A 24202-nucleotide genomic window follows, 5' to 3' on the forward strand; every position below is an offset into this window, starting at 1 on the left:
TCCAGCACTGGCATAGCTGTGTCTGTGGAGCTTGTGCTGCATCCTGTAGTTGGGGGGCAGTCACAGAGGCCTCCTCAAGGTAAGGCAATGTTTGTTCCCTTACCTTGGAGTTGCACTGCCCTTACCTCGGTTGATTAGAATTGCACCCTTTCCTTACCTGGAAAGTTGATTAGAATTGCACCCTTAATGATACTGGACATAAAACTCCTCCCCCCTTTTTTAAAATGAGAAAGGTGATACCCAAGCTCCAGAATAGTACAGTCGGGAATGTTTAATAAGTATTTCATGGTCACTTTCATAGTCTTGATACTGGTATCAAGACCTGTGTGGTTTATTTGTCCCTTTTCCTTTGCTTTCAATTTTATTAATTATTTAAGTAATAATGACTGTTGTCAGTCTTGCCTAATGTTACATTGTTTTTTGTTGGGGGAGTAGGGAAGTGATATTTAAAAGGGGATGAAAAGTAATCTCAGACAAAAAGGCATAAAAAATAACTTTCTACCTGCACTGTCCTAATTTACTATGGACAGTACAATGAGTTCTGACTCATTTCAGAACAAATAGGCAGCAGTGAGTTTCATAGAAGCAGCAATGTGTCCCTGTACTTACTGCAACCAGTGGTAGTATCTTTCATTACAACATAGGTAGGATCGGTGTCTGCTCTTGGATAAGAGCCGTCCTTGTAGGACTGCCAGATCTATGTTTCTCTTCTTCTCTCTCCTCCTCTCCCCCTTTTAACTAGGAGTACTCTTGAGCTCCTCTGCTTGAAATAAAGGACACTCATTTGGGGCAGTGACGATGTGGAAAAGGAGTCAGGCTTTTAAAAAAAATGACAGTCTCCCTCCAGATTTCCTGCAGGTTTGTTCGGTAATCAGAAGACAGTTGAATTGAGGCCTTCTCCAGGCTAAATATGTGACTCCGTCTGTCTTCTGTGGCTACTGCGGATCAGCCAACCAGTATTGTAGCAGAGCAGGAACTGATGGTGCTCAAAGTCCATATTCGTTTTGGATTTCTAAACTGGCTTGTTTGCAGTACATTTTCATGAGAGGAAATGCTAGCCCAGCTCCTTGCTTTTTGTGAGAGTTCAGGCCTTTTGCAGGTGAAAAGGATAAGATGGATTTCTATTAATTCAGTCAGCACTAGGATTTAGGAAATAGTGCAACACAAATTTGTACATGTAATTTTCAGGCAGGACCTACATGTAGAATATGAGTATGTTCGCTTTTAACATTTGTGAATGAATGTTATTTGGAGGAAAAAGGAAATATTTCTACCAGGGACATTATTTTATTTTCAGTTTATTTTCAGCACGGGGTCCTGGGAGAAACCTCTTCTTTTTGGTTTCTGTTCTAAAAGGATGTTTGACTTGTTTGGTGGCATAACTTTTCCAATGAAAGGCATTGAACTTAATGTGTGTTAGAGCTTAGCTCCAGGACTTCTGTTAAATAAATGCCTGTAACTAAGTCTGAAGAATGTACATGTATAAATAGGTTTATTTTTCTCTAATACATTGGAGACTACAAAGTTCTGTAGCACAGAAGGTGTGAATTCTAAGTAAGCTTGAGCCTTCGCATTATAGTCAGGTAAGTGACTGTGGCCTGCTCATACATTCTGTTCTAGAGAGAGCTCTCAAACTACACCATTCTGTAGCCCTGTTCATACAAACACTGTGTGGATGTCACCCACGCAGTGCTAAAGGAGAGAGGCCACCACCCGCTATACCCCTGCGCACAGCATTTGTTTGCACTGACGCTGTACCTAAGGGGCCTCTCTCCCCATCACCTGGAATTCTGATTGCATTTCAGATCATGGGGAGAAGGGCTTCCAGGGTACAGTGTTTGTCAGTACAAATCAGTGGTACCCAAACTTTTCCGGCCAGTGGCTCCCTTGACCGCCGTGGCTGTTGGCCATGACTCCCCATCATGTTCCTGAGGGCTGGAAGTGACATCACTAAACAGGAAGTGGCCAGAAATATTTACTACATTAAATATATTAAATATAATATTATAATATTATATTATTAAATATTATTATTAAATATTATTAAATATAATATTATAATATTAAATATATATTGGCTATATTAATTATATTAATCACATCATTAATTAAATGGAGATCTTAAAATATATATTATTAATACACAGCAATATACATGCTTTATAAATGATCAGCTGCTGATCACTGTTGGAGACAGGATGCTGGAGTAGGTAGATTTTGTCTGGTCCAGGAAGACTCCTCATTTTTTTTAACTTTGTAAGCATACCAATAGAACTGTTTTATCAAATGAACTTTGTGAACAACCAGTCTGACCAACATTGCACACACGCACCCCTGTGGACCCCAATCCAACTAGTCATTTCTCCCATTCTCCTTGGATAGGATTGAACCCTTTATTAATTTAATGAAATTAAATTTTTCCAGCAGCTGGTGGGGAAAACAAAAATAGACCATGAAAATATATCAGAGCTGATAAGGGTTTGGTTAGGAGGCTGATTTGTCTTCTATACTAGGAGATGCACAGCTCAAGCCTATGCATGTCTACTCAGAAGTAAGTCCCATTAGAGTCAACGGGGCTTACTCCCAGGAAAGTGTGGACTGGGCTGGCAGTCACTTCATCAATGGCTGATAAGTATTCCCTTCAAACAGCAAGATTCATCACTTTAAAAATACAGCCTTTCCTCTTCAGTCAAACAACAAGATTAATAAATCACTTTAAAAACAGTCCCCTTTTTCTGCTCCTGGCCAAGTAAAGTGTGTGCTTCTCTCTCTCTCTCTCTCTCCCCCCCCTTGCCAACTGCATGGAAACAACTTTAAAACCCCTGGTGACTGGTAAAATAGGAAGCGTTTTATTTGGGGAGGGGGAGGAAAGCGGGAAGGTTTGGAGATCAAAAGGGGGGAGTGGAAGAGGGAGGGGGTGGAAAAGAGAGATTTCACTTTGATGAGAAGTGATCCCAGGCTGGGAGCTAGGAGGATCAGCGAGCGTTAAGGACTGCAAGCCAAGCATGCTGGGAAGAGGGCGGGGTGGCAGCAGCCACTCTTGCAGCTGAGCAAGTTGTTTCTTCTGCTTTAAAAAAAGGCAGAAGATGGGCTCGTATTCTGCGCGCTTCCCCTTTGAGTTCCTGGCGCTGCCCTAAAGAGCTGCGCCTCACAGTTTGAATAACACTGGCACAAACAAATGCTGTCCATATGGATGACAGAGGGGGAGGCTTCATGGGTGCACCTGCGCATAGTGGTCTTGCATGTAGGCATACTCCCCCTCCCCTCCACCAGCATGTTTGTACAAACAGGGTTTCAGACTCCCGTTCATCCCTCTCCTTTGTATAAAGGGGGATAAACTAACAAAGGAACCGTATCGGTTTGAATGGGGTGTCACCCTGAAAGCATCCCTAAAAAGAATGGGTTTTTAGGTTGCTTCAACAGTTCTGGACTATACTGTTGGGAAATGTTCCTTCCTTATTAAAACAAAAACAAAAAATACACCAAACATAGAAACTAAATGTGAAGCTGAAGGGTTCTAGCCTCATCTTTTCCCTGGTTTCCTGTGTGTAAGTCATTTTTTTGTGCTGTAGAAGTAACCAGTTATGTAATGCCCTACTTGCCATCTGAGGGCCCAATCCTATCCAGTTTTCCAGGACTGGTGCAGCTGTGCCAATGGGGCATGCACTGCATCTTGTGGTGGGGCAGCAGTCACAGAGGCCTCCTTAAGGTATGGGAACATTTGTTCCTTTACCATGGGGATGTATTGTGGCTGTACCGGGGTTGGAAAATTGGATAGGATTGGGCCCTGAGGTGGTACACTAGAAACAGTTTAACCATGAAATGACTACATGTCTACAGAGCCTTTCATATCAGCTCGAAAGTTTTCCCTGGAATAAAATTCTTGAGCAGAACTTTGTTTAACCTAAAAGCAGATTGCATATGAGGAGAGGGGTATAGCTGTGCCAGTATGCTGTACCCAAGAGTAACAGGTTCATTGAGAATCATATTGGCATATGAACACTTTTATACGGCATGCAAGGGATGCCACTTTTATACAGCTGGCAGATAGTGATATCAGTTTGGGTAAAATGTCATTGAATTTAATGAGAATTTTGCTGATTGACCAGTTCTCAGAAGGATTCTGCTATAGAAAGCCACTATACACACACACTATATCATATTTAGTAACATATTATGCTGAGAAATTGCCTTGGATTGGAACAAAAATGTACTTGTGAACATAGCATGAGTGGTTATAGAAAAATTACTGGTAGTGCTGTTGTATCTTAACTGATAAAAGTTGGTAAATTGTCAAACTGGAAGACATATTTGCTTCCCCCACATTTCACCTCTGTATAGTTTTCAACTTTAGTCAGTCAGAGATGGGGGAAAACTAGTACAGGAGATTTGTGCAAGTGGGAAGAGAGAACTGTGTTAATTTTAATGAGGTACACATAATTCTGGAGGCTCCATGGTGGACTGGAGGCAATGACATGGCATTTAGAAGAGTGAGCAATTCTTAGGGATATTTCATATTACTTTGTGAGATTTGAAAGTAGATCATATAAGGGATTTGTAAGTAGGTAGCAAATAGGAATGAAAGATTTGTAAAAGAGCAATTAATGGGCAAAAAATGGAGAGATATTATCACTCTATGGCAGTGGTTCCCCAACTTTTTCAACTGGCAACTCCCTTGACCTACTGGGCTATTGTCTGCAGCTCCCCATTAGAACTACAGTCCTCTACACTGTAGGGTGACAGGCTTTTCCCGAGGATTCTGCAGCTCCTCTGGCTAGTTTCCATGGCTCCCCAGGGAGCCACGTTTCACAGTTTGGGAATTACCACTGTGTCACCTTAAATATGCAATGAAAGCAGAGATGGAATCCTAAGAACTTTAGCTGCTCCTGGATAGGAAGCCAGAGAGCACTGAATGTGGAGGAAGGGGAAGTTTCATGTCCATACAAAGGGGAACCCCACATACATATCCCTTTAAAGAAAAATAATTGGCCTGAATGTGAAAGCTTTGTAAGAAAACTTTCAGATTATATAATAATCTTAATAATTATATTATAATCTATTAATATAATCTAATAATACAATGTAATTTGAAAATGTTACAATGACAGTTTCAGAAATGTCACATAATGGAGAATGAAGAAGAGGATATGTATAGAATGATGACCTCTTGCTGATCTGTAATTATATATGTGATGAGGAAATACCATGTGTGTGATGATAACCACTTAGATTTCATTGGTGATAAATGGAGAAGAAACTATTCATTCAAACTCAGTCAGAAAGCTGAGTTTAATGTCTGAAACTTTAGCGTATAATGTGCAAAATAATAACAGTTGTATGCAAGTTCGTCAGTCACCATCCAAAAGAGTTTTTCTTCCCAACTTTTTACACATTTGGTATTCTAAAGTTTTAAATGATGATTTATTGGAGCAACCAGCAAGGAAATTGGTAATCATAGAAAGCTGAGTGCAATGAATAGGGTTTTGAGGCTTTATATTATGCTCTCTACTTTTGAATTTGAGTGAGTGAGCAAGCTGCTCAGAGCATCTGGGTTTGTGCAGGCCAAAAAATCAAAATAAAGAAAATGCATGATGGCCAGATTATCTCCTTATGGCCCAATTGTATCCTTCCCCAACTTGCTGATGCAGCTGCACCAAAAACAAGTTGGCTGTATCCAGCAGGGGCGGGGCTACTTGGGAGACTTTGGAAAGGAGATGGGTCTTCTCAGACCTGCACCAGCTCCTTAGCTGGCACAAATCTGAGGAAAAAGGGGGGGGGGCAGGGAGGCTAGAAAAAAAGAGGATCCTGTGCATACCATTGCCACCAGATTCATCCACAGATTCCCAGCTCCATTCTTCCTCCCTCTCCATTCCATTTTGCACCCTCCCCGCCACTGCCTTACTTGCTCTGGTGGGTCCAGGGAGGTCCACTGATGTACAGGGAAGTGCTTTGTGTTTCATTGGCAGCGGAACAGTTCCACACTTTCTGTGCATAAGTGACTGCACAGTACAGCCCAATCCCAGAGAGGATTGGGTTGTCCATGTCTTTATCAGGTGTAATACTTGCAGCATCATGTCATAAATGTATGGCAGTTATTCCTTGATTCCAAGTTACCGCATGGGACTGAGTCACCTGTACTTCCTCCAGTCACTGCTAGATTGTGTGATTAGGAGTATGTGTGCAAACCAGGGAGAACTTGATGAACTTTTAAAATCAACCTCTTGTGCTTTCACTGTGAGAAGTGTTTATGGTAGCAATCCTGAATCTGGGCTGTGTCCTCTTTTGTTTATTTCAGGATTCTACTTTGACTACTCTAGGGAATGTCATGACAAGGAATGTGTCCTTGCTCTTTTAGATCAGATGGTCTGACCAGTATAAGAGAAGTATGGAGCCAGAAGGGTTAGAACAGGGGTGTCAAACTCATTTCATACAGCGGACCGAATAGCATTCATGATGCCTGCTGAGGGCCGAAGGTGATGTCACAACACAGGAAGTGATGTCATTAAACAGGTCAAAATAAACCAGAAATAAACACTGTTCTCCTGTAGGAACTCATTAGCTGCTAATGATAGGAGAGCAAATACAAAAATCTTGATCATATTTCAAGATATGAGAGAGCTCAATTATCACGCAGGTCACTCTTTCAGCAGTGTCACCTCAACACTGCTCAGCAGCTGAGAGCCTGAGGGCCAGATAAAAAGCTTCTGTGGACTGCATCCAGCCCCCGGGCCTTATGTTTGACACCCCTGGGTTAGAACACCTATTGTATTTTTGCGCTTCAGTTGCTGTAGTTCCCCCTAAGCAATAGACAGAGTCTCTTCACTACAAAGAAGTAGCTGTCTGCAAGGTTGAGTCTCTTTAGTGTAATAATACCGGGACAAGGTTAACTGTAAAATCCTAATAGGTGCACAAGCCCTCCTAGAAACTGTGGAGTTCCATATCTTTCAATTTGAAGTGCTGCACTTTCACCTCAATGCCTCTAACAGTTGTCTTCCATTAATTTAATAACATTTTTAGAAGCCCAGTTGCATTTTGCAAAGTAGCTTAAGTGGAAGGAAAGGAATGGGTTTTAGGAAGGGGAAAACAATTCTGACACAATATAACTGTTTAACATTGGCAGCATGAAACAAAACTGCATGGTATGAAGCTAATCATCACTGACACTAAGAATCTGTAGAGCTAATCCCTAAAGATCTGGATGGCTACAAGTGTGTTTTGAATAAAGCGTTGTGATAGTTGTCTTTCATGTTTTTAACAAACGAGTTCTCAATTGGTGTCAGTCCAGAGACCTCTTGTACATACTGAGCTCCTTTGGATGGGATTCAGCACAGGGCCTCCAAACAGCCTGATGCACATATCCCTGGAGTTGCCTCCGTAACTGTGCAGAAAAGGAAAATGTAGGTTTGCTGGAAGTTCTGTGAGTACCTTCTTCAAGCAACTCCACAATGTTCTGCATTGGGCTGATTGGATGCAATCCAAAGAAACATGTAGGGACAACTATGACTGAGAGACGAACATGCAACCAGTTACAAATACCTTGAACTTGTGTTAAGGAGCCCCTAGTGCCACTTAGTAAGGAAGTTTTAGAATGAAGCCATTTGTGCTATCACATGGGAGGGGGCAGACGCTGTTAATAGAAATAGTAAATTAAATGTGCCCAAGTCTTTGGATATGTCTAAAGTAGTTCTTCGGATACTGTCTTTTCATGGATAAGATTTTTAAAATCCCTGTTTGCTCAATTGCACATTGTTCTGCTTTGCCCTGGAAGCCGTTCCAAAACTTGAATGTATGCACGAATATTTTGTGTTTTAGAACCAGCTTCTATTATAGTGAAGGAAGCTGCACACACATAAGAAAGATTTAGTGGAATTTGCACCATTCAATGCACTTAGAGAAAGCATAGCTAAGTCCCATTGAAATTGCTGAAACTTAATCAAATACTAAACATGCCATGGGTTATTTGTTTGTTTTGAAGTATTTGTATCTTGCTTTTCAGCTCCCAGGGCATTACAGCAGACAGTGTGTGTGTTGCGAGGGCAGGAGAGCAAGGTTATGTCTCACTGAGAACTTTTTGTTCTCTTCCTTGTGAGGTAATTGGTAGTTCTGCAGCTTCTGTGATGGTGGAGGGGCCCACTCAGCTTGAAGGTATCAACATGTGGTACAAATGCAGGCTACTGCCGCCCCCTCCTCAGCCACCCCGTTTGTAGTACCTGAATATGGTATCTGCTGGTGAAGAAAATGCAAAGTATTGTTCATTCCTCATATGAGCAAAGAGTGTATGTGGTCTTTGAAGTCATTTCTGCCACCACAACTCACCAGAAAGTAGCAACTAAGAGCATTGTAAAAAGGGGTTTGTTGACGTTACTGTAAACAATTCCTGTATCATCAGCATTCTGATATCCTAAAGAAGAAGTTCCCAAACTGTGTGCCATGGAACCTGAGGGCGCTGCAGAGAACTCACAGGGGTGCCATAGGATGTCCCCAGCATCCTCTTCTTCCCAGCTCTCTTGGGTGCTGCCATCTTGGATTGTGTGAGATCTAATGTGATCCAAGATGATGGCATCTGGGAGATACGGGAAGAAGAGGTTGTTGCGAAAGAAGGGTGCTGTTACTGAAGTAAGTTGGGAACCGCTGACCTAGAGGATGGAAAACTGCTGTTTCAATCTGTAGTTAAACTTGTGATTTTTGTGCTTTACAATTAATTATTACTATGCATAAAGGATACAGGGCTCGTTTCTATATTGCAATAAAGGGCATAATATTCTTTGGTATTTAAATAACTGGACATTACATGTTTTAATTGGTGTGTAAGAACTAAACATATAAGGGGAATTTCTGAACATTTATGCATTCAGCAGTTATGTGGTGTATCATAGATTTTTTTTATTGCAGGCTTCAGTAACCTTTACTGTGACATGTGAAAAAAGCCCTGATTGTCTCTCTAGGGTCTAGAGTCTAGTGGCTCCAGGGAGGGTAAGGTGGGGGGTATGCTAAAGTGTTTTTCTTTGTCAACTCAACAATTTTTGAGGATATTCATTGCTTTACAAGAAGTGCCTAACATATACTAACATGGTACATAATCATGCAGAGTTGTCAGGCAACGTTTCTCAAAGTGTGCTCCTAGGAGCCCTGAGGCTTCCTGACACCCTTTCAAGGGCTCCATGAGCACTCCGTAAGTGGCCGCCATCTGCCCCCACCCATCCCTCCTGCCTCATCTATTTGTGGCTGTCCTCATCATTCCTCTCCTGTTCCAGCTCTTTGCTGAGATTTGGCATCCAGTTCAGTGCTGTGCCACTCCATGTGTGCCAGCACTCTAGGGCTTCCTAAGATTCATACATGTACCAGAGGGGCTCCCTGGGACTACTTTTTGCAGCGTCAAAGGCTCAGGAGAAGAAAAAGTTTGAAAAACTTCTGTTGTAAGACATTAAACATTTCAAAATGAAAGTCTTGTGTCTGCTTAAATGAGTTGACTTAGGAGACCAAAGATCTGCTGTTGGCTTGCCCAAGGGCTTAGGCACCACTGTCCTAGGCATGTCTACTTAGAAGTAAGCTCCCCTGAGTTCAGAATAACTTACTCCCAAATGAAGCCATAATAATGCTTGATGCATAGATGAAGGTTTACAGTATTTAAAAGTCTTGTAGCATTTGATGAAGCCATCAGAAAATGTTAGTGGTGTTGCATGTTTCAAGGTGTTTGTTTTTAAAACCAGGAATACATTCTTAAAGAAGATTTCTTTTAGCTCTGATTGAGTCAGTTAAACTATGAGAATTTATGCACATATTGTGCATGGAATTTTTAAAAGCTGCTAGAAATTGTAATTGCTATCCATCTGCTCTGTATGTGAAAGGTAGACTCATACAAAGTACAGGAAGTTGGCAAGTGATGGATGAGTAAGAGAATAAAGGGGATAGGTTGCCAGAGCTTCTCCACCCCTCTCCCCATGCTATTGTCTTATAGTCACAGTGGCTGATTGGTGTGCTCTTCCATTGGATACGTCCAAAGAGACATTTGCTCAAAATAGCAATTACTGTCTCCAACTACTACCATGTCTTAAATGCTCACAGAGCTAAATGCCACAGTAAATACATGTAGTTAATGCAATAAATATTTTTTTTAGCTACCTGTTTTTAAAAATGTAGATATCTACATGAAAACCTTTGCGTCACTATCTACCTGGAGAGGAATGTGGGTCACAGTACTTTCCCTCTGTCTCCTTTGGAGACCCCCCTTGCAAGGGAGTATCATCGTGATCATTTATTAGTGACTGTTTACTACCCGCTAAGTGCTTTGCAAAGATAAAAGTAGGCAGTGATATTCTAAAAAGACAAGGCACAATAGGGATGAGGAAATATAAGTCCAGGGAACTTGCAAGAATCATGCACAGGATAAACAAAGGAGAAATTCTGGTGCCCTTACACTGATGAAATATGAAGGTTAGTTATCAAACAGAATTTCATATTGGGACATATGGGAGTGTAGCTATATTGAGTTAGATACAAACACAGCCCTAGTCAAAGTACAGTAAAAAGCACTGTATGTATGCTAAACCTGTAACACCTACTCAAATTTACAAAATCTCCACGATCTGGTAGGTCAAGTGCAGTAAGAAGTTGGAAAAATCTCCCATGTACAAATTGGTGGCCATAAAAGGCAAATATTTTTACAACCAAACAAATGTTATCTGGCTGTATTCAGAATGACAACATTTACTTGTATACTGGAGGCCTGTAGTCAAGTGTTTGGCTGGTTGTCTCAGAAGTGTTGGTTGGATTTAGCATCTTTACTTGTCTCGTTGCCCTGACCTAATCTTCCTGTCTCTATTTGCTTTTTTCCCTTCATCCTTTTCTATACTGCCCCATCCAACATCTTCTGTCTGGTTCTTACTTAGTCCACTGTCTCCTTGTCTTTGCTCCCCTGCCCGCTGAAGCTCTTTCGCTGTAACTTCCTCGGCTAAAGGGTCCATGGACCTTCACAGCATCTTTCCCAACATTCCTTTTTCTGTCCTTCCAGCAGTGCTCAGAGACCCTCCTGTCCCTAAGCCTGTTGGATATTTTCATCCAGATAAAGTGAACATTCATGTTTCTAAGCAGTTTCAGTGCATGCCACCATTTCTCGACTAAACATGTCATGACATTTCAGCAGTTCAGCCAGTCCGTGGTGAGTAGGTACTGTGTATTTGCCTGCAGTAGCGATAGCCAATATTAGGTCTGCTAGTAACAGTACTGTTACTAGCAGTTTGCATTTAGACTGCATAATAATTATCTACATTTTATCCATTACAATTTGTCACCTTATATTTTTTATTCTTTCCCCTGAACTCCAATTCTTGTTTGTCTCGGAAATAATAAGTAGTGTTGTTTTCTTGGCATGGAATTACTATGCAAATTCAAACCACTGTAACATCCCTGTAAGTTACTATTCCTGTACATCTAAGAGAAAGAATGATACTTTTGTTCGTTCAGTGGTTTACCACTGCCCACAAGAAAGTGGAAATGATTTTTCCTTATCCCAGCCCTTTCATCCTTTAGTTATTCACACCTCTAGCCATCTGAATGTGAACTAGCAAGAAGTTTGTGCTAATCCTTTGTCATTAACAATGTGCATTTTACCACCTAAGCGGCTACAGCATTCTAACAGCACATACTGAGGGGGCAGAGTGGATGCACCAGGCTGCGTTATAACAAATTGCCCCATGAGGAGTCCCTCTTTTATGATTCTCTGACATGAGGGTCCCTGACATGAGGGTTTGGTATTGAAATAAGGAGACCTTGAATAATTTTTTCTTTCGTCCATCTGATCTGAGCTTGTTTTGTATTTTTGAATTGCTCTTCTTTATGGCAACAGTCACACTCCTGCTTAGTTGCAGATGTGCCCCTGTGGTGGATCTCATTTTGAGAACTGTCATTCATTTTAGTCTCAGTTACTTACATTCGACACTGGGTTTGGTTTGCACAATGCTTTGATGGTGATGAAAATTGGTTCTGTATATAATAATAAATAATGTGACTGCAATTTATACCAAGTCCCTTACACAAAAAAGAAAAGAAACTCATGACATTTCAAGTTTTTCTGCGTACATTGTATTTGAATGGTCATTTTTTTGTGCCTTCTTCATTGAACTTGGATTGTTTGGTTGGTTTGAACTTGCCAGTTGACTGCCTTGACAAATTTATTTCCTTAGGCACAGTCATTGGTGGTTTTGTAGTCCAAAACGTCAAATGTAAAAGCTACATATGGCTGGGACCAGTAACTTATTGCCAATTTGTGTTCATAAGCTATGTAAGAGTGACCCCTTCCTTCTGATTAATTAAGGACATAGGGGGAATATCAGACTTTATAGCCAAAAATCAGTTTCGGTGGTGGATGAAGGAATCAGATGGGTAACAGGGAAGTTAACAGGTGTATTTCAAAGTGTATACTGTAACGGTGATAATTTTTATAACCTTATTGCCTGCTGCCAGTAGAGGGCAATTCCTGTGCTTGAAATAGGTACGATAAAGGCTCAAGATGCAGAAATGACCATGCAAAGCATTGCATTGCCTTGGTGAGTGTTTCTTAATAGGCTGTGGAAGATTCTCTTTCCCAAGACATAGATACAGTGAATCCAAGCAAATGGTCACCTTTATACGGGATATTGTATTAGAAACCACCCTAACAGAGTCCTTTATTGAACAAGTGATTCAGCATCTGGATAAAATGGTGAGCAATGAATAAGTGAGCAATGATTCAGGAACTAACTCTTGGGAATCCATTGCCAACCAGACGCTCACTTAATGGTCTCTGGCAAGCTCCTTTTTCACCTTTAGTTCCCTCATCTGCAATGTGGGAACAAGTACTACTTACTTATCTTATAGGATTATTGTAATGATTATAAGATGATGGTCAAATACTTAGAACCATCAACAGCGTTGTATAAATCTTATTCTTAAGTAGGGCTGCAGCTTCTAATTGAATGATCTATAGAGTAATACAGCTGTGACTTCGGTATCAGCAGATCTGGCTTCTTTGTATTTAACTCACCTTGGAGACTGGCATAATTGTTTAAAAGCCATTAAAATGGAAAAGAAGGTGTCCAAATCACATTTTGTAACTTTGGGAGGTCAAACTGAGTGGTTTCCAATCCTCCCAGGCCTAAAAACAGCTCCAAAGAGGCACTTCCTGGCCTCCCACCATCAGCATATACTGCATTCAGCCACTAGAGGTGCTAAATGTAGTTCAATGTAATGGGATGAAATTGTTTTGTTTCATTTCATTGCAATACATTCAGCACCTCTAATGGCTGGATGCAGTATATAGCGATGCTGGGAGACCAGGAACTGCATCTTTGGAGCTATTTTTAGCCAAGAGGATTGGAAACCACTTGGTTTGACCTCATAAAGGTAAGAAATGTGATTTTTGGCACTTTTTTCATTTTATGGGCACAAAAATGGCAATCCTGGTATCTACAGATTTGGGTATCAGCAGGAGGTTCTGGAAGAGAACCCACGTGGATGCTGAGGTTGGACTGTATATTTGATTTAAAAGTGCCTTGATTAATCAGGTGGCAGATTTAAAAGTGTGTGTGTGTTTTAATACAAGAACTTACAAAAACAAACTGAAGCTCCATCTTAAACTGCTCTCTACCTTCTCACATACACAGGAGGAGATGCTTTTTCTAAAGCGGTGCCCTGTGACACATGTGAATCTTCTAAAAACAAAGGATGCTTTCCGCTTCAATGTGACTGTTTTTCTAAAATACAAATTGAATGTATTTGTATTCAACTAAAACTTGCCCAATTAACTATGATTCCTTTAATTAAATAGCAGCTCTCTTATTAAGCATTATCTCATCTTTTCCTTTTCCTTCAAGGTATTCAGCAAATCGGTTAGTACTAAAATAAGAAGTTTAGCTCAAAGTTTAACATTTTACTTGATAGCCATGAGGAGTGCAGTAGTGTTGGCACTATGCTACAGTTACATAGTGCCATCACTATGTGTATGTTATAATACCCTTACTAATTCTGGGGTTCCCAGAACTCATGTGGATGAGTCCATTTAAAAAACAATGTCCCTTTGCTAGGCAATTTAAAAACAGCCTTGTGACCTTTGTGATATAAGTCAGAGTCATTAGGCAGACAATCCATCAATCTGTTTCTCTCCAGGTGCTTAGAAAGGCATCACTTTGAGCCATTGACTCCTCCCTTCGCCCAGAACAAAGTGGTTGTCTTTCTTTCACATGCTCAGAGGGAAGGGAGGGGTCACTTGCCTTGGAGTGAAGCTGTTCAAAGTGCCTGGAGAATGATTGATGGATTGTCAGCTGGCTGCCCTCTCTCGCATTAACAAGGCTAAATGACTTGTCATTTAGGTTAAATGACTTCTTTTCCTTTAATTTAAAGGCCCTTCCTTTAATTTAAAGGGCCCTTCTCAATATTGAGATAAATATCTGCGGTTGAGATAAAACCGCAGGTGAAAGTCCATGGATAATTAGGTTATACCTGTATATGTGCGATAACTTTTCTAATAGAATTGCAACTGACACACAGCATAACAAGAAGGACTTGTCTGTTTTCTGAGCACAGGATGTCTCCGTATCTACATTAGCCCAGGTTTGCAGCTCTGAAAAGATTCATGTTCAGGTTATCAGTGTCCACAAACCAGTGGGAAAAAAAATATAGTTCTTGCTTTGAAATGAAGAGACAAAAAACTTATATGGTCTAATTTGTGACAAATGTGGTTGACAGGACTGGGTGAGGGAGAACCTGATGATAGTCTTTTTCTTCCTTTGTTCCAGTTTGAGTACCAGAACCTAAGATGAAATCTGTAAAATGAATTTTCAAAGTTACCATTGTTAGGGAAATTACATAACTTTTAAAATGATGGAAAAGTGTTGTCCCCTTGATGACTCGTGATATTTTAATGAGCATATTTTGGAAAATATTTATGGCACATTATACGAAAAGATAAAGGTATATTCATAAAACCATTAACTAATGCAGTGGCTCTCAAACTGGTGGGTCGCGACCCACCAGTTTGTGTAACGCTTCCCCCATCCATTTAAAGGGTGGTGGAAGAAGAGAGGCAGGGAAGTGATCCCCAGGATTGCGTCCTGAAGGGGGCAAAGGGGGGTTCTTTCACTTACTTGGGCTCAATGAGGGCCTCAGGGGGTGCTGGGAGCCCAGCGCAGGGCTCCCCGCGGCTTGGAATCTTGAAACAGAATGATTGCAATGCACCTCCTCCAAACAGGAAGTGCTTTGCAATTGCTCCGTTTCAAGATTTCAAGCCTCAGGTAGTCCTGTGGAGGACTGCGCTGGGCTCCCCGCACCTCTAGCAGCCTTTACTAAGTCCAAGTAAGTGAAAGCATCCTCCTCGCCCGCCCTTATCAACATGATCCTGGGGATCGCTACCCTGCCCTTGTCCCTCCCCCTCAAAGACTTACTGAGGGGGTAAAACTCCCTCAAAGTTTGAGAACCACTGAGCTAATGAATTGAAATGCTTCATATGTTGTGGGCAGCCCAGTCCTATCCAATCTTCGCCATGCTGATGCAGTGGTGCCAGCACAGGCCACCCTGCATCCTATGGAGAAGCTGCAGTGCTGGAGGTCTCCAACATTAGGGGATATTCATCCCCTAGCCTTAGGATAAGCCCCAGCTCGGGCAACTCAGACCTGTATTGGCTAAATAGCATAGAGCAGTGGTTCCCAAACCTGTGGGTTGCAACCCACCAGCCAGGAGAGTTTTTATCCTTGCCCCTTTAAGGGGTGGGGGTGGAGGGAAAGCAGCAAATCGATCCCCTGGATTACATTGCTACCAGGGACAGGAGAGTTTTTTAAATTTACCTCCAGCCAGTACTGGATTCCTGGGAGGTCCAGAGGAGCCCCAAGCTTCTGTAATTGTGGAAAAAAAGGGGGGGAAAGCACTTCTGGTTTTGTAACAAAAATCAGAAGTGCCTGACCTTTCTTCTTCTTCTTTTTTTTTTACTATTACAGAAGCTTAGGTATCCTTATGGAGGTCTCCCCAGACTCCCTAGATCTCCTAGGACTCCAGCGCTGGCTGGAGGTAAGTTTTAAAAAAAACACCCTGTCCCCAGAAGCAGTAAAAGAACATAACAGTCCCACTGGATCAGGTCATAAGCCCATCTTCCTATAGCCATCATAAACCCATTCACCTTCCTGTATCTCACAGTGGCCCAGCGCAATCCTGTGGAGGAGTTACAAAGTTTGTGTGTTGCAAGTTGATGCATTTCTCTCTCAATCTGCGTATTTTAAGAATGAACAACTTTCCTAATTGAGTTGATTAAGAGAGAATTCCTCCTTTAGTGATGTTTTGAGAAACAGTATTTGAGTAGGTACTCTTTAAAGCAGCAGCAGCAGTTCTAAAAGTTACAAACGTTAGAATTCTATTCCTTTTCAACAGGTCCTAAAAATAATAGGTCAATAAGACTGCAGATAGGCATGAATATTAACGATTGCCTCAGAGTACAGAAATGTAAACACAAGGGATGCACAAAATTTTGATAAACTGAGGTGGAATCCAACATTTCTTGCATGAGTGACTGTATAATGTGGGGATAGCTGTGAGAAAAGAAGAGCCCAGCATCTAAGACCCAACACAATGGAAATGCAATGAATCGGAATGCCTCACAGATCATAGCGGAATCAGAATTTCCAGCAAGGAAAATCTTTTCATGGTGAATTAAGTGGTGGAGGAAGAAAAATGGTGATTGAAAAAAGGTAGGCACAGATCAGAAACAACTGGGCTCAGGGCTCACTGTTGAAGATTTAAGAACCTCAGCTAAATCTATGCAGAATAGAATGTGGAAAATTGAATTTACTAAACAATTAAGCATTGAATTAATCTGCATCCCGCACAGTAGAAAGTGGGGGAGTAAACCGAATGGAGCTGAATAAATCAGTGGAGCTCATTAAAAGATAGAGAATATTTCAGATCTGTTGTCACATAAAGGAGGACAGTCTGCCCACTACATACAGCATGACGTATCATTCTTGAGCTCTCAGTCACCCTTTCCTTTAAACAGAGTCATACTTCTAATCAGATTAATGAACATTTTTGCCGAGGTTAGAATGGTGGTTCAATATTTTACCTTGTTATCGGTGGCTTTTCTATTAATTACAAGTCAGATCAGTAGTCAACAATAGTAGTCAGGAGCAACATAAATAGCATGAGTGCACCCTGGAGATGTAACTCTGAGGATCTGATGCGTCTTGGAACTCCCATGGGCTACTACAGCTTCCCACATGCCCTGCTAGTCTTTTCTTCAATTACAGCTAATGCAATAGTTTGCCATTTTCTCTTTCTAATTATATTTTCAGGTGGGATTTATAGCACATAGAAAAACATCCTTTTACATGTTTAGGCACCAGGCCTTTGTGCCTGGCATTGTCTGTCCCCTGGGTGCTGTACCATTCTTTCTGCAGAGCTCTGAATAAACAAGTCCCCCTTTTAAAGCTGCAGTTGTACAAACTGAAAATTTATGCATTAACTGTTTGCATTCTGAGCATGTGTTCCAGATTACCCCTTAGTGTCATTCTGATTGGCTGCAAAAATGCGTACTTGTGAAAGACCATTTCTTTTTACAGCTTGCATATCAATCTTTCAGTTGCAGGATTGCCTGGTCAGATAGCATGTATGATTTCCAGGGTATGTGCAATAATTGCATTAAAATATTATGGTTTCCATGTGCAATATCTTCTTGGCTTTCTTTAATTGTGAATGAGTATTGGTATTGCCTACAGAAGTTTAGTTTAGTTTGTAGCATAGGAAAAGTATTTTACAGTGGGCTGGAAAGACCTTTTATAGTGCTTCTGTTTAATTTTGATCTTTACATCTAACTGTTATCTATATACTGCATTTTCTCAAACCCTTTTAAAGTATGAGTAAGCACATGCAGCAACTGTTACCCTGCAGATGCCTGATCTTGGAAGCTAAGCAGGGTCAGGCCTGGTTAGTACTTTGATGGGAGACCACGTGGCAATACTGGGTGCTGTAGGCTTCTACCATAGTCTTTTGAGACTGAAGGTTGCCAACCAAGCACATGGTTGTCATCATAAAGATCCAAAGAACCAAGCTTGGGGTGGCTTGGTGATGCGCACTTGAAAGTGACAGGACAGTTGATAGTTCATGTGTCGGCTCTATTCATGCATCAATTGAGGGATGCCTTATTTGTACATCAGAAAGGATGTATAGGTGAAGAGGGGGCTGACCCTACCCCTGCTTTGCTTCTTCCTGCTAGGCACTTTCTCTACAGCTTGACTCACTTGTGGTATCTGGGCTGGGCTGAGAGAAAAGCACTTGAAGTCATGTTGCGCAGGGAGGTAATGCAAGAGAGGGGAAGACTTCAGTCCCCCTCCCAACCTGGGTGTGCCTTTTGATATAAAAAGCATACCCCACCCACAACATATGTGAATAGGACAGACATGTGTGCCTGTCCTTGTCATGTATAGTTTGGCGCTTTGTGTTTTGCCAGACCCAGTCAGCCATAGCTGATTCTAAAATGCAGTACCTTAATTTAATAGCGTCATATTTTGTGCCATAGAACATTTCAATCATCTGTTTTGGTTTGTCTTTTACAGACACGTGATGATTGTTGACGATGTTGTCTTATTTCCGCCCAGTAATTCTCAGTGGGCAATATTGCAACACAGTATAAGAACATACAATTCTGTTACACATACAAGGCTGTGTAGGATGACCAGTGAGTCACTAGGATGTTTTTAAAAGCTTAGTACTAAAAGCTAATTAAAATCGTTTCTGGTGATAATGGGAGACATGGGAGGATTGTTGCCATGATTGTTTTCCCTAAGAATTTAATTTACAGCCAATTTTTCGTATCTGAATGTTACTTTCAAATGAACCCAGTGATAAGAAGCAACATCTGCTTTCTGTTCAATAGTACAAGAGTGCTCTGCATGGGACTGAGTGTACACAGTCTGCGTGAAGCCATTGTTGCTCTAATTTCTTTTTTTTATCCTAATGCTTGGTCCATTTGCCCATTTACCATCCAGCAAACAGCTGACACATTTCGGCTATTAGGGAACCCAGGCCTAATTGTGAATGATGTCTTTAAACTTTCCCATATTTGTCTTCCCTATGCAGTTGGAGACCTACGTAAACTAAAGTGTTTTAGACTTCTGCCTGCTTTGGATTTGTTAAAAGTAGTAGATTGTTGGGTATGGGGGCCTGTGGATACTGAATCAAGGGGTGGTATAGCGGTATTGGCTCACCTCCTGTTGAAATGTTTACTGTCTAAGGCAGGGGTGTCCAAAGTTTTTGGCAGGAGGGCCACATCAGCTCTCTGACACTGTGTCGGGAGCCAGGGGAAAAATGAATTAATTTACATTTTAAATTTGAATAGATTTACATAAGTTTACATAAGTAAATATATTAAAGATTAACTTATATGAACGAAGGAAGGTCTTACAATAGCTCGATGCCTATAAAAGGCCTTGCACAAAACAAGGCTGGCCTTTCCTTTGCTGCCGCTGCTGCATCACACACATGAAAGAGTGAGCAGTGGAGGGAGCTCTCATCCCACAGCTCACACAAGAGGTCAAACAGTCGCCCTCACGCTGAGAGAAGTTGCATTGGGCCAATGCGGGCTTCAACAAATCTCTGGAGGGCCAGAGGCTCATTGGAGACTGGGGGCTCCCTGAGGGCTGCACTGAGAGACCTCGAGGGCCGCAAGTGGCCCCAGGGCCGGGATTTGGGCACCTCTGGTCTAAGGTGACAAAGCACACTTAAAGTGGGTATCAGTTTGTGATCTGTAGTACAGTGTTTTTGTTTGGGCCTACATATATTTAACAAGACTGCACATGTTTTTCCTTTATAAAATTATTTTTTTTGTCATTCTGTAGTAATTTGTAGTATGTACATTCATTTTCTGCACAATATACAGAATAAATATGTTCTTACTGTTTGCTTCATTTTTACTGGACAGCCTTCCTGGAACAGAGATCATGACGACACAGCATCAACGCGTTCGGGAGGAACACCGGGGCCTTCCAGTGGGGGGCACACATCACATAGTGGGGACAACAGTAGTGAACAAGGTAGGAATATTATTTTGAATTAATTTGGGTCTAGCTTACCGATGTCCAATGTTCTACAGAATACACAGAAAGCTGTGTATTGAAGCACAGCTTTCTGTATTGTCAGAGTAGGATCCAACCCCAAATAACATTGGGGTTGGATCCTACTCTGACAATACAGAAAGCTGTGCTTCAATACATAAGGCTGGGTGATAGCCCTTAATTTTCTATTCAAGTTGCCATTGGTCAACAGATGTACATCTACTGGGGACTCTGGACTGTAGTTTTATCCAGACCTACTGACAGTAAGTTCGTAGGTGATCAACCCTCTAGACCAGACCTCCTGCCTGATACTTTAGCATTGTATGCCTTTTGGTTGCCTTATTGATATATTCTGCAACTATTTTTCTGTCATGTAAGTTAGGTTGCAATCCTGAACACATTTTCCTGGGAGTAAGGTTAATTACTCCCTTCACTGAACACAGTGGGTCTTACTTTGGAGCAGACATGCATATGAGTATGCTGTTAATCTGTTTAGCTGTTAGTGCACGTGAAATTGTATCAGTTCTTGCTGTTGGTTTCTCTTAAAAAGCAAAGTAGTCTTCAATCTTTTGAGATCCAGGACCCGTATTATATACTCCAACCTTGCAACATGGAATGCATTTTTACTCCCTTCTTCCACTCCACCCATTTCCCCTCTTTTAAAAATCAAAACCCTTCACAACCCCTCCAGGGTGCCCTAGGTGACCCTATTTAGACTGACGGGTGACCTAGTTGTGAGACCTAACACACCAAATGAAGGCCGGTGACCTCTCAGAGAACACATTTGTTTGCTACAAGAGCAGTTGATAGTGAGGTTCCAGTAGGGGGAGAAATAGTTTGATAATGTCAATGTGATTATTTTAAGGGATCTACAGAGGTATCGGGCACAGAAAATAATTAAAATTAGTCTGCATATTTCTGTTATATTTGTACAACTCCTTCTCTTTTCTGCCAGTTTACCAGAATGCCAAAGTGCTTTGTTTGAGAGCCAAATCAAATGCAGCAATTCACTATTGGAGGAAAAGCCTGGACTTAGTTTGCTTGTTCTGTATGTTTGATGTCTCACAAACGATACACAATTAATTTTGTACTGTATTAAAAAACCCATGTTTGGAAGAACCAAAAAATTATAATTTTTTGTTTTAGCTCTGAAAAGACCAACTGGAATAGTTTTCATGTTAATTAAATGCAATTAACATTTTAAAAGGACCCTTCATCTGAATATAAAGAGAGTTCTTTTTTTGAAGTAGACTGAATCTACAATAGGTATAAACTTTTAAATGTAGTTTTATGATCTTGTTTCATTCAAGTGCCATTTGACAACAAAGGAATTTTCCTTTTTCTTTTTTTGAAAAAAAGATTGAACAGGCTCATTAGAATTGCAAAGTCCAACATTTAACTAGATAGGGGTCGTTGTCCCCCCAACTAAAAATGGTATATGTTGTGTTTTTCCACATACAAAAAGGAATCAAATTTAAATAGTGACTAACATCTTCATATGGAATCTTAAGTATTTGAATCCCTGTATTGTTTAAAGAAAAGTTGCTGACTTCATCACAAGTAAAGCCTAGTAAAAATGAGGCCTGGAATGGCAAACTGTTGAAGAGCTGAAGCAGAAACTGGTAACCTTCTGACCTCTGACTTTTACTGGAAAATGATATGCAACATAAATTTAAGGGGCCTTTTTTCTTTCAAGTGTTTCTTCATATATGTGTTGCGGTTCACAGTTGTTAAGGTTGTGTCGACACCTTTGCAGTATGCTCCCTAATTTTAACAATACATTTTAATTTTTTTTAAAAAAGTAAATGACCACAAAACTGCAAAATGCAAAATTTCCCTACCTATCTAAACAATAAAAAGACCAAATATTGCTGTTGAAGGCAAGAGTTTGTTTTGGGAATGGTGTTTTTTAGAAAATTCTTATACAGAAACTTTCAAAAGGTACACAAGCTTGTGTGAAGTTCCTGCACACTTGTGGCTTGCGTAGCCCTATTCTTTTTCATGGGATTTGTGCAGGAGAAGGTCTCAGTGCGTTATGCAAGTTGTTCCAGTTCACTTTCCATGAGACTCTTGTGACCCTAAATCCTTTTGGTACTTTTGAAAATGTTAGATTAATGTTTCAGCACATACAATCGTATTCAACTGAAATATGCATGCCATTCATACTTGATGTTTTGGCCCTTGACCAGGATAATAAGTAAGGATTACTCAAATTCTCATAGACAAAATCCACTTCTGACTTTCCGTATTCAATACCAGGAGATGGATTTTCTGCAGAAATTTTGAACAAGTGCAGAATTTGACTTTGAACCGGTACAGAGAGCCAAGTGGCAGTCCAGAAAACTGGCTCTCCGCTGCAAGCTCTGTCCTCTCTGAGTCTAGTTCAGTCTTCAAGTGTGTTTCCTCCTATCAATAATTTTAATGATTTTAGCTCCTTTCCATGTCTCAGTTCAAGTCAGTGCAAACTCTGGTGTGCTGTAGAAAAGGATCCTGACTCTGTCCTCAGGTTGTGGTAAGGTGTGGCTTCTTTCTCCCTTATTTTCTTCAATACAAGTCAGCGTAAATAGACGCCATCCATTTTTATGGAACAAAATAGACAAAAGCTTTGCTGGAATCTGCAAAACTTTCCTCCCTATTTCCTCCCCTAAAAAGGGGGGAAAGGACGGTCCGGGAAACTCTAGACCTATCAGCCTAGTACTTGGAAAGAGCCTGGAACAGATTGCACAGGCCAACACACATTTTGCTTCCTTAAACGTTACACCAGTTCCTGGGTATATTTGGGGTGCTGATTCCAAAAATGGCATGAGTTTTGCCCTATCACGTCTAGTTTTGGAGACATGGCATAGCCTCTTTAGTGAATGGTTCAAGCAGCTTTCTCATGAGGAAGCCTACACCATGGTTTCCTCATGAGGAAGCTGCTTGAACCATTCACTAAAGAGGCTATACTAGATCTCCAAAACTAGATGTGATAGGGCAAAACGGATGCCATTTTTGGAATCGGCACCCCAAATTCATATTAAACCACCATAAAGTTTGGGAAAAACTTTTCTGACCCTCAGTTTTGTAGGCCTGTGTTATTAAGTGGAATGTCTGTGAGTACTTAGAAAATGATGGAATAGTTTTTGGAAGCCAGCATGGGTTTGTCAAGAACACGTCATGTTGGACTAACCTCACCTGCCTATCTGATTGAGTGACCAGTCTGGTAAGCTGTGGGAACACTATGGACATACTGTATATTTAGATTTCAGCAAAGAATTTCAGAGTATTCCATGAGATCTTTGTGGATAAAATGGTAATATGTGGTCTAGAAATAGTAGTTCCAACAAATACTGGTGGAGATACCAAGTGGATTGGCACACGGCTTTGTGTTGGGCCATTTGTTGTTCAACATTTTTATAAATGACCTGGATGAGGGAGTAGAAGTAATGCTTATCAAATTTGCAGATGACATAAGGCTGGGGATGACGACAGCTGTCACCTTGGAAGACCAAGTCAGGATTCAACAGGGTGTTGACAGACTTAATCATTGGGCCCATACCAACAAGATAAAGTTCAACATAGACAAATGTAAACAGAGACTGTATGTTCCTGCACATAGGAACAAAAAATCACAGAGGCACAGTTACAGGAGGGGGGAAACCTGACCTGATAGCAACATGTGCCAGACTTATGGGCCACAACCTGAATATGAGCCAGCCTTGTGATGCAGCTGCAGAAAAGACCTATGCGTTGCTGAGCTGAATTAGTTGGAAACATAGAGTCCAGATCATGAGAAGTAATCCTTCCACTCTACTGCAGTGGTCAGACCTCACTTGGAGTGTCCAGTACCGTGTCCAGTTTTGGGCATCATATATAGGGCACTGATAAGCTGAATCGGGTTCAGAGGCTGGCAGCTAGGATGATTAGAGATTTCGCAACCAAGTCCTGAGAGGAACAGTTAAAACCAAGTCCTGAGAGGAACAGTTAAAAGAGCGTGATATGTTTCACATGAAAAAGAGAATGTGAAGAGGAAATATAGCTGTCTTCCAGAATCTGAAGAGCTGTCATCCAGAAGATGGAAAGGGCTTACTTTATGTGATTCCTGAGGGCAGAACTAGAACCAATGGGTTGAAATAGCAGGGAAATAGGCTAATAAC

At 41.1% G+C, this 24202-nt stretch overlaps 1 protein-coding gene across 1 annotated transcript in view; it reads left to right on the forward strand.

Moving 5' to 3' along the window:
- Positions 1-24202, forward strand: part of MEIS1 (Meis homeobox 1) — a 176894-nt gene that overhangs the window by 27702 nt on the left and 124990 nt on the right. The window contains exon 7 of the mRNA XM_066640137.1: positions 19934-20045. Within this exon, the coding sequence (XP_066496234.1) occupies positions 19934-20045 (112 nt within the window). The remainder of the gene's footprint in view (positions 1-19933; positions 20046-24202) is intronic.

The sequence above is a fragment of the Tiliqua scincoides genome, chromosome 1, assembly GCF_035046505.1.
Source record: "Tiliqua scincoides isolate rTilSci1 chromosome 1, rTilSci1.hap2, whole genome shotgun sequence".
Taxonomy (NCBI): Eukaryota; Metazoa; Chordata; class Lepidosauria; order Squamata; family Scincidae; genus Tiliqua; species Tiliqua scincoides.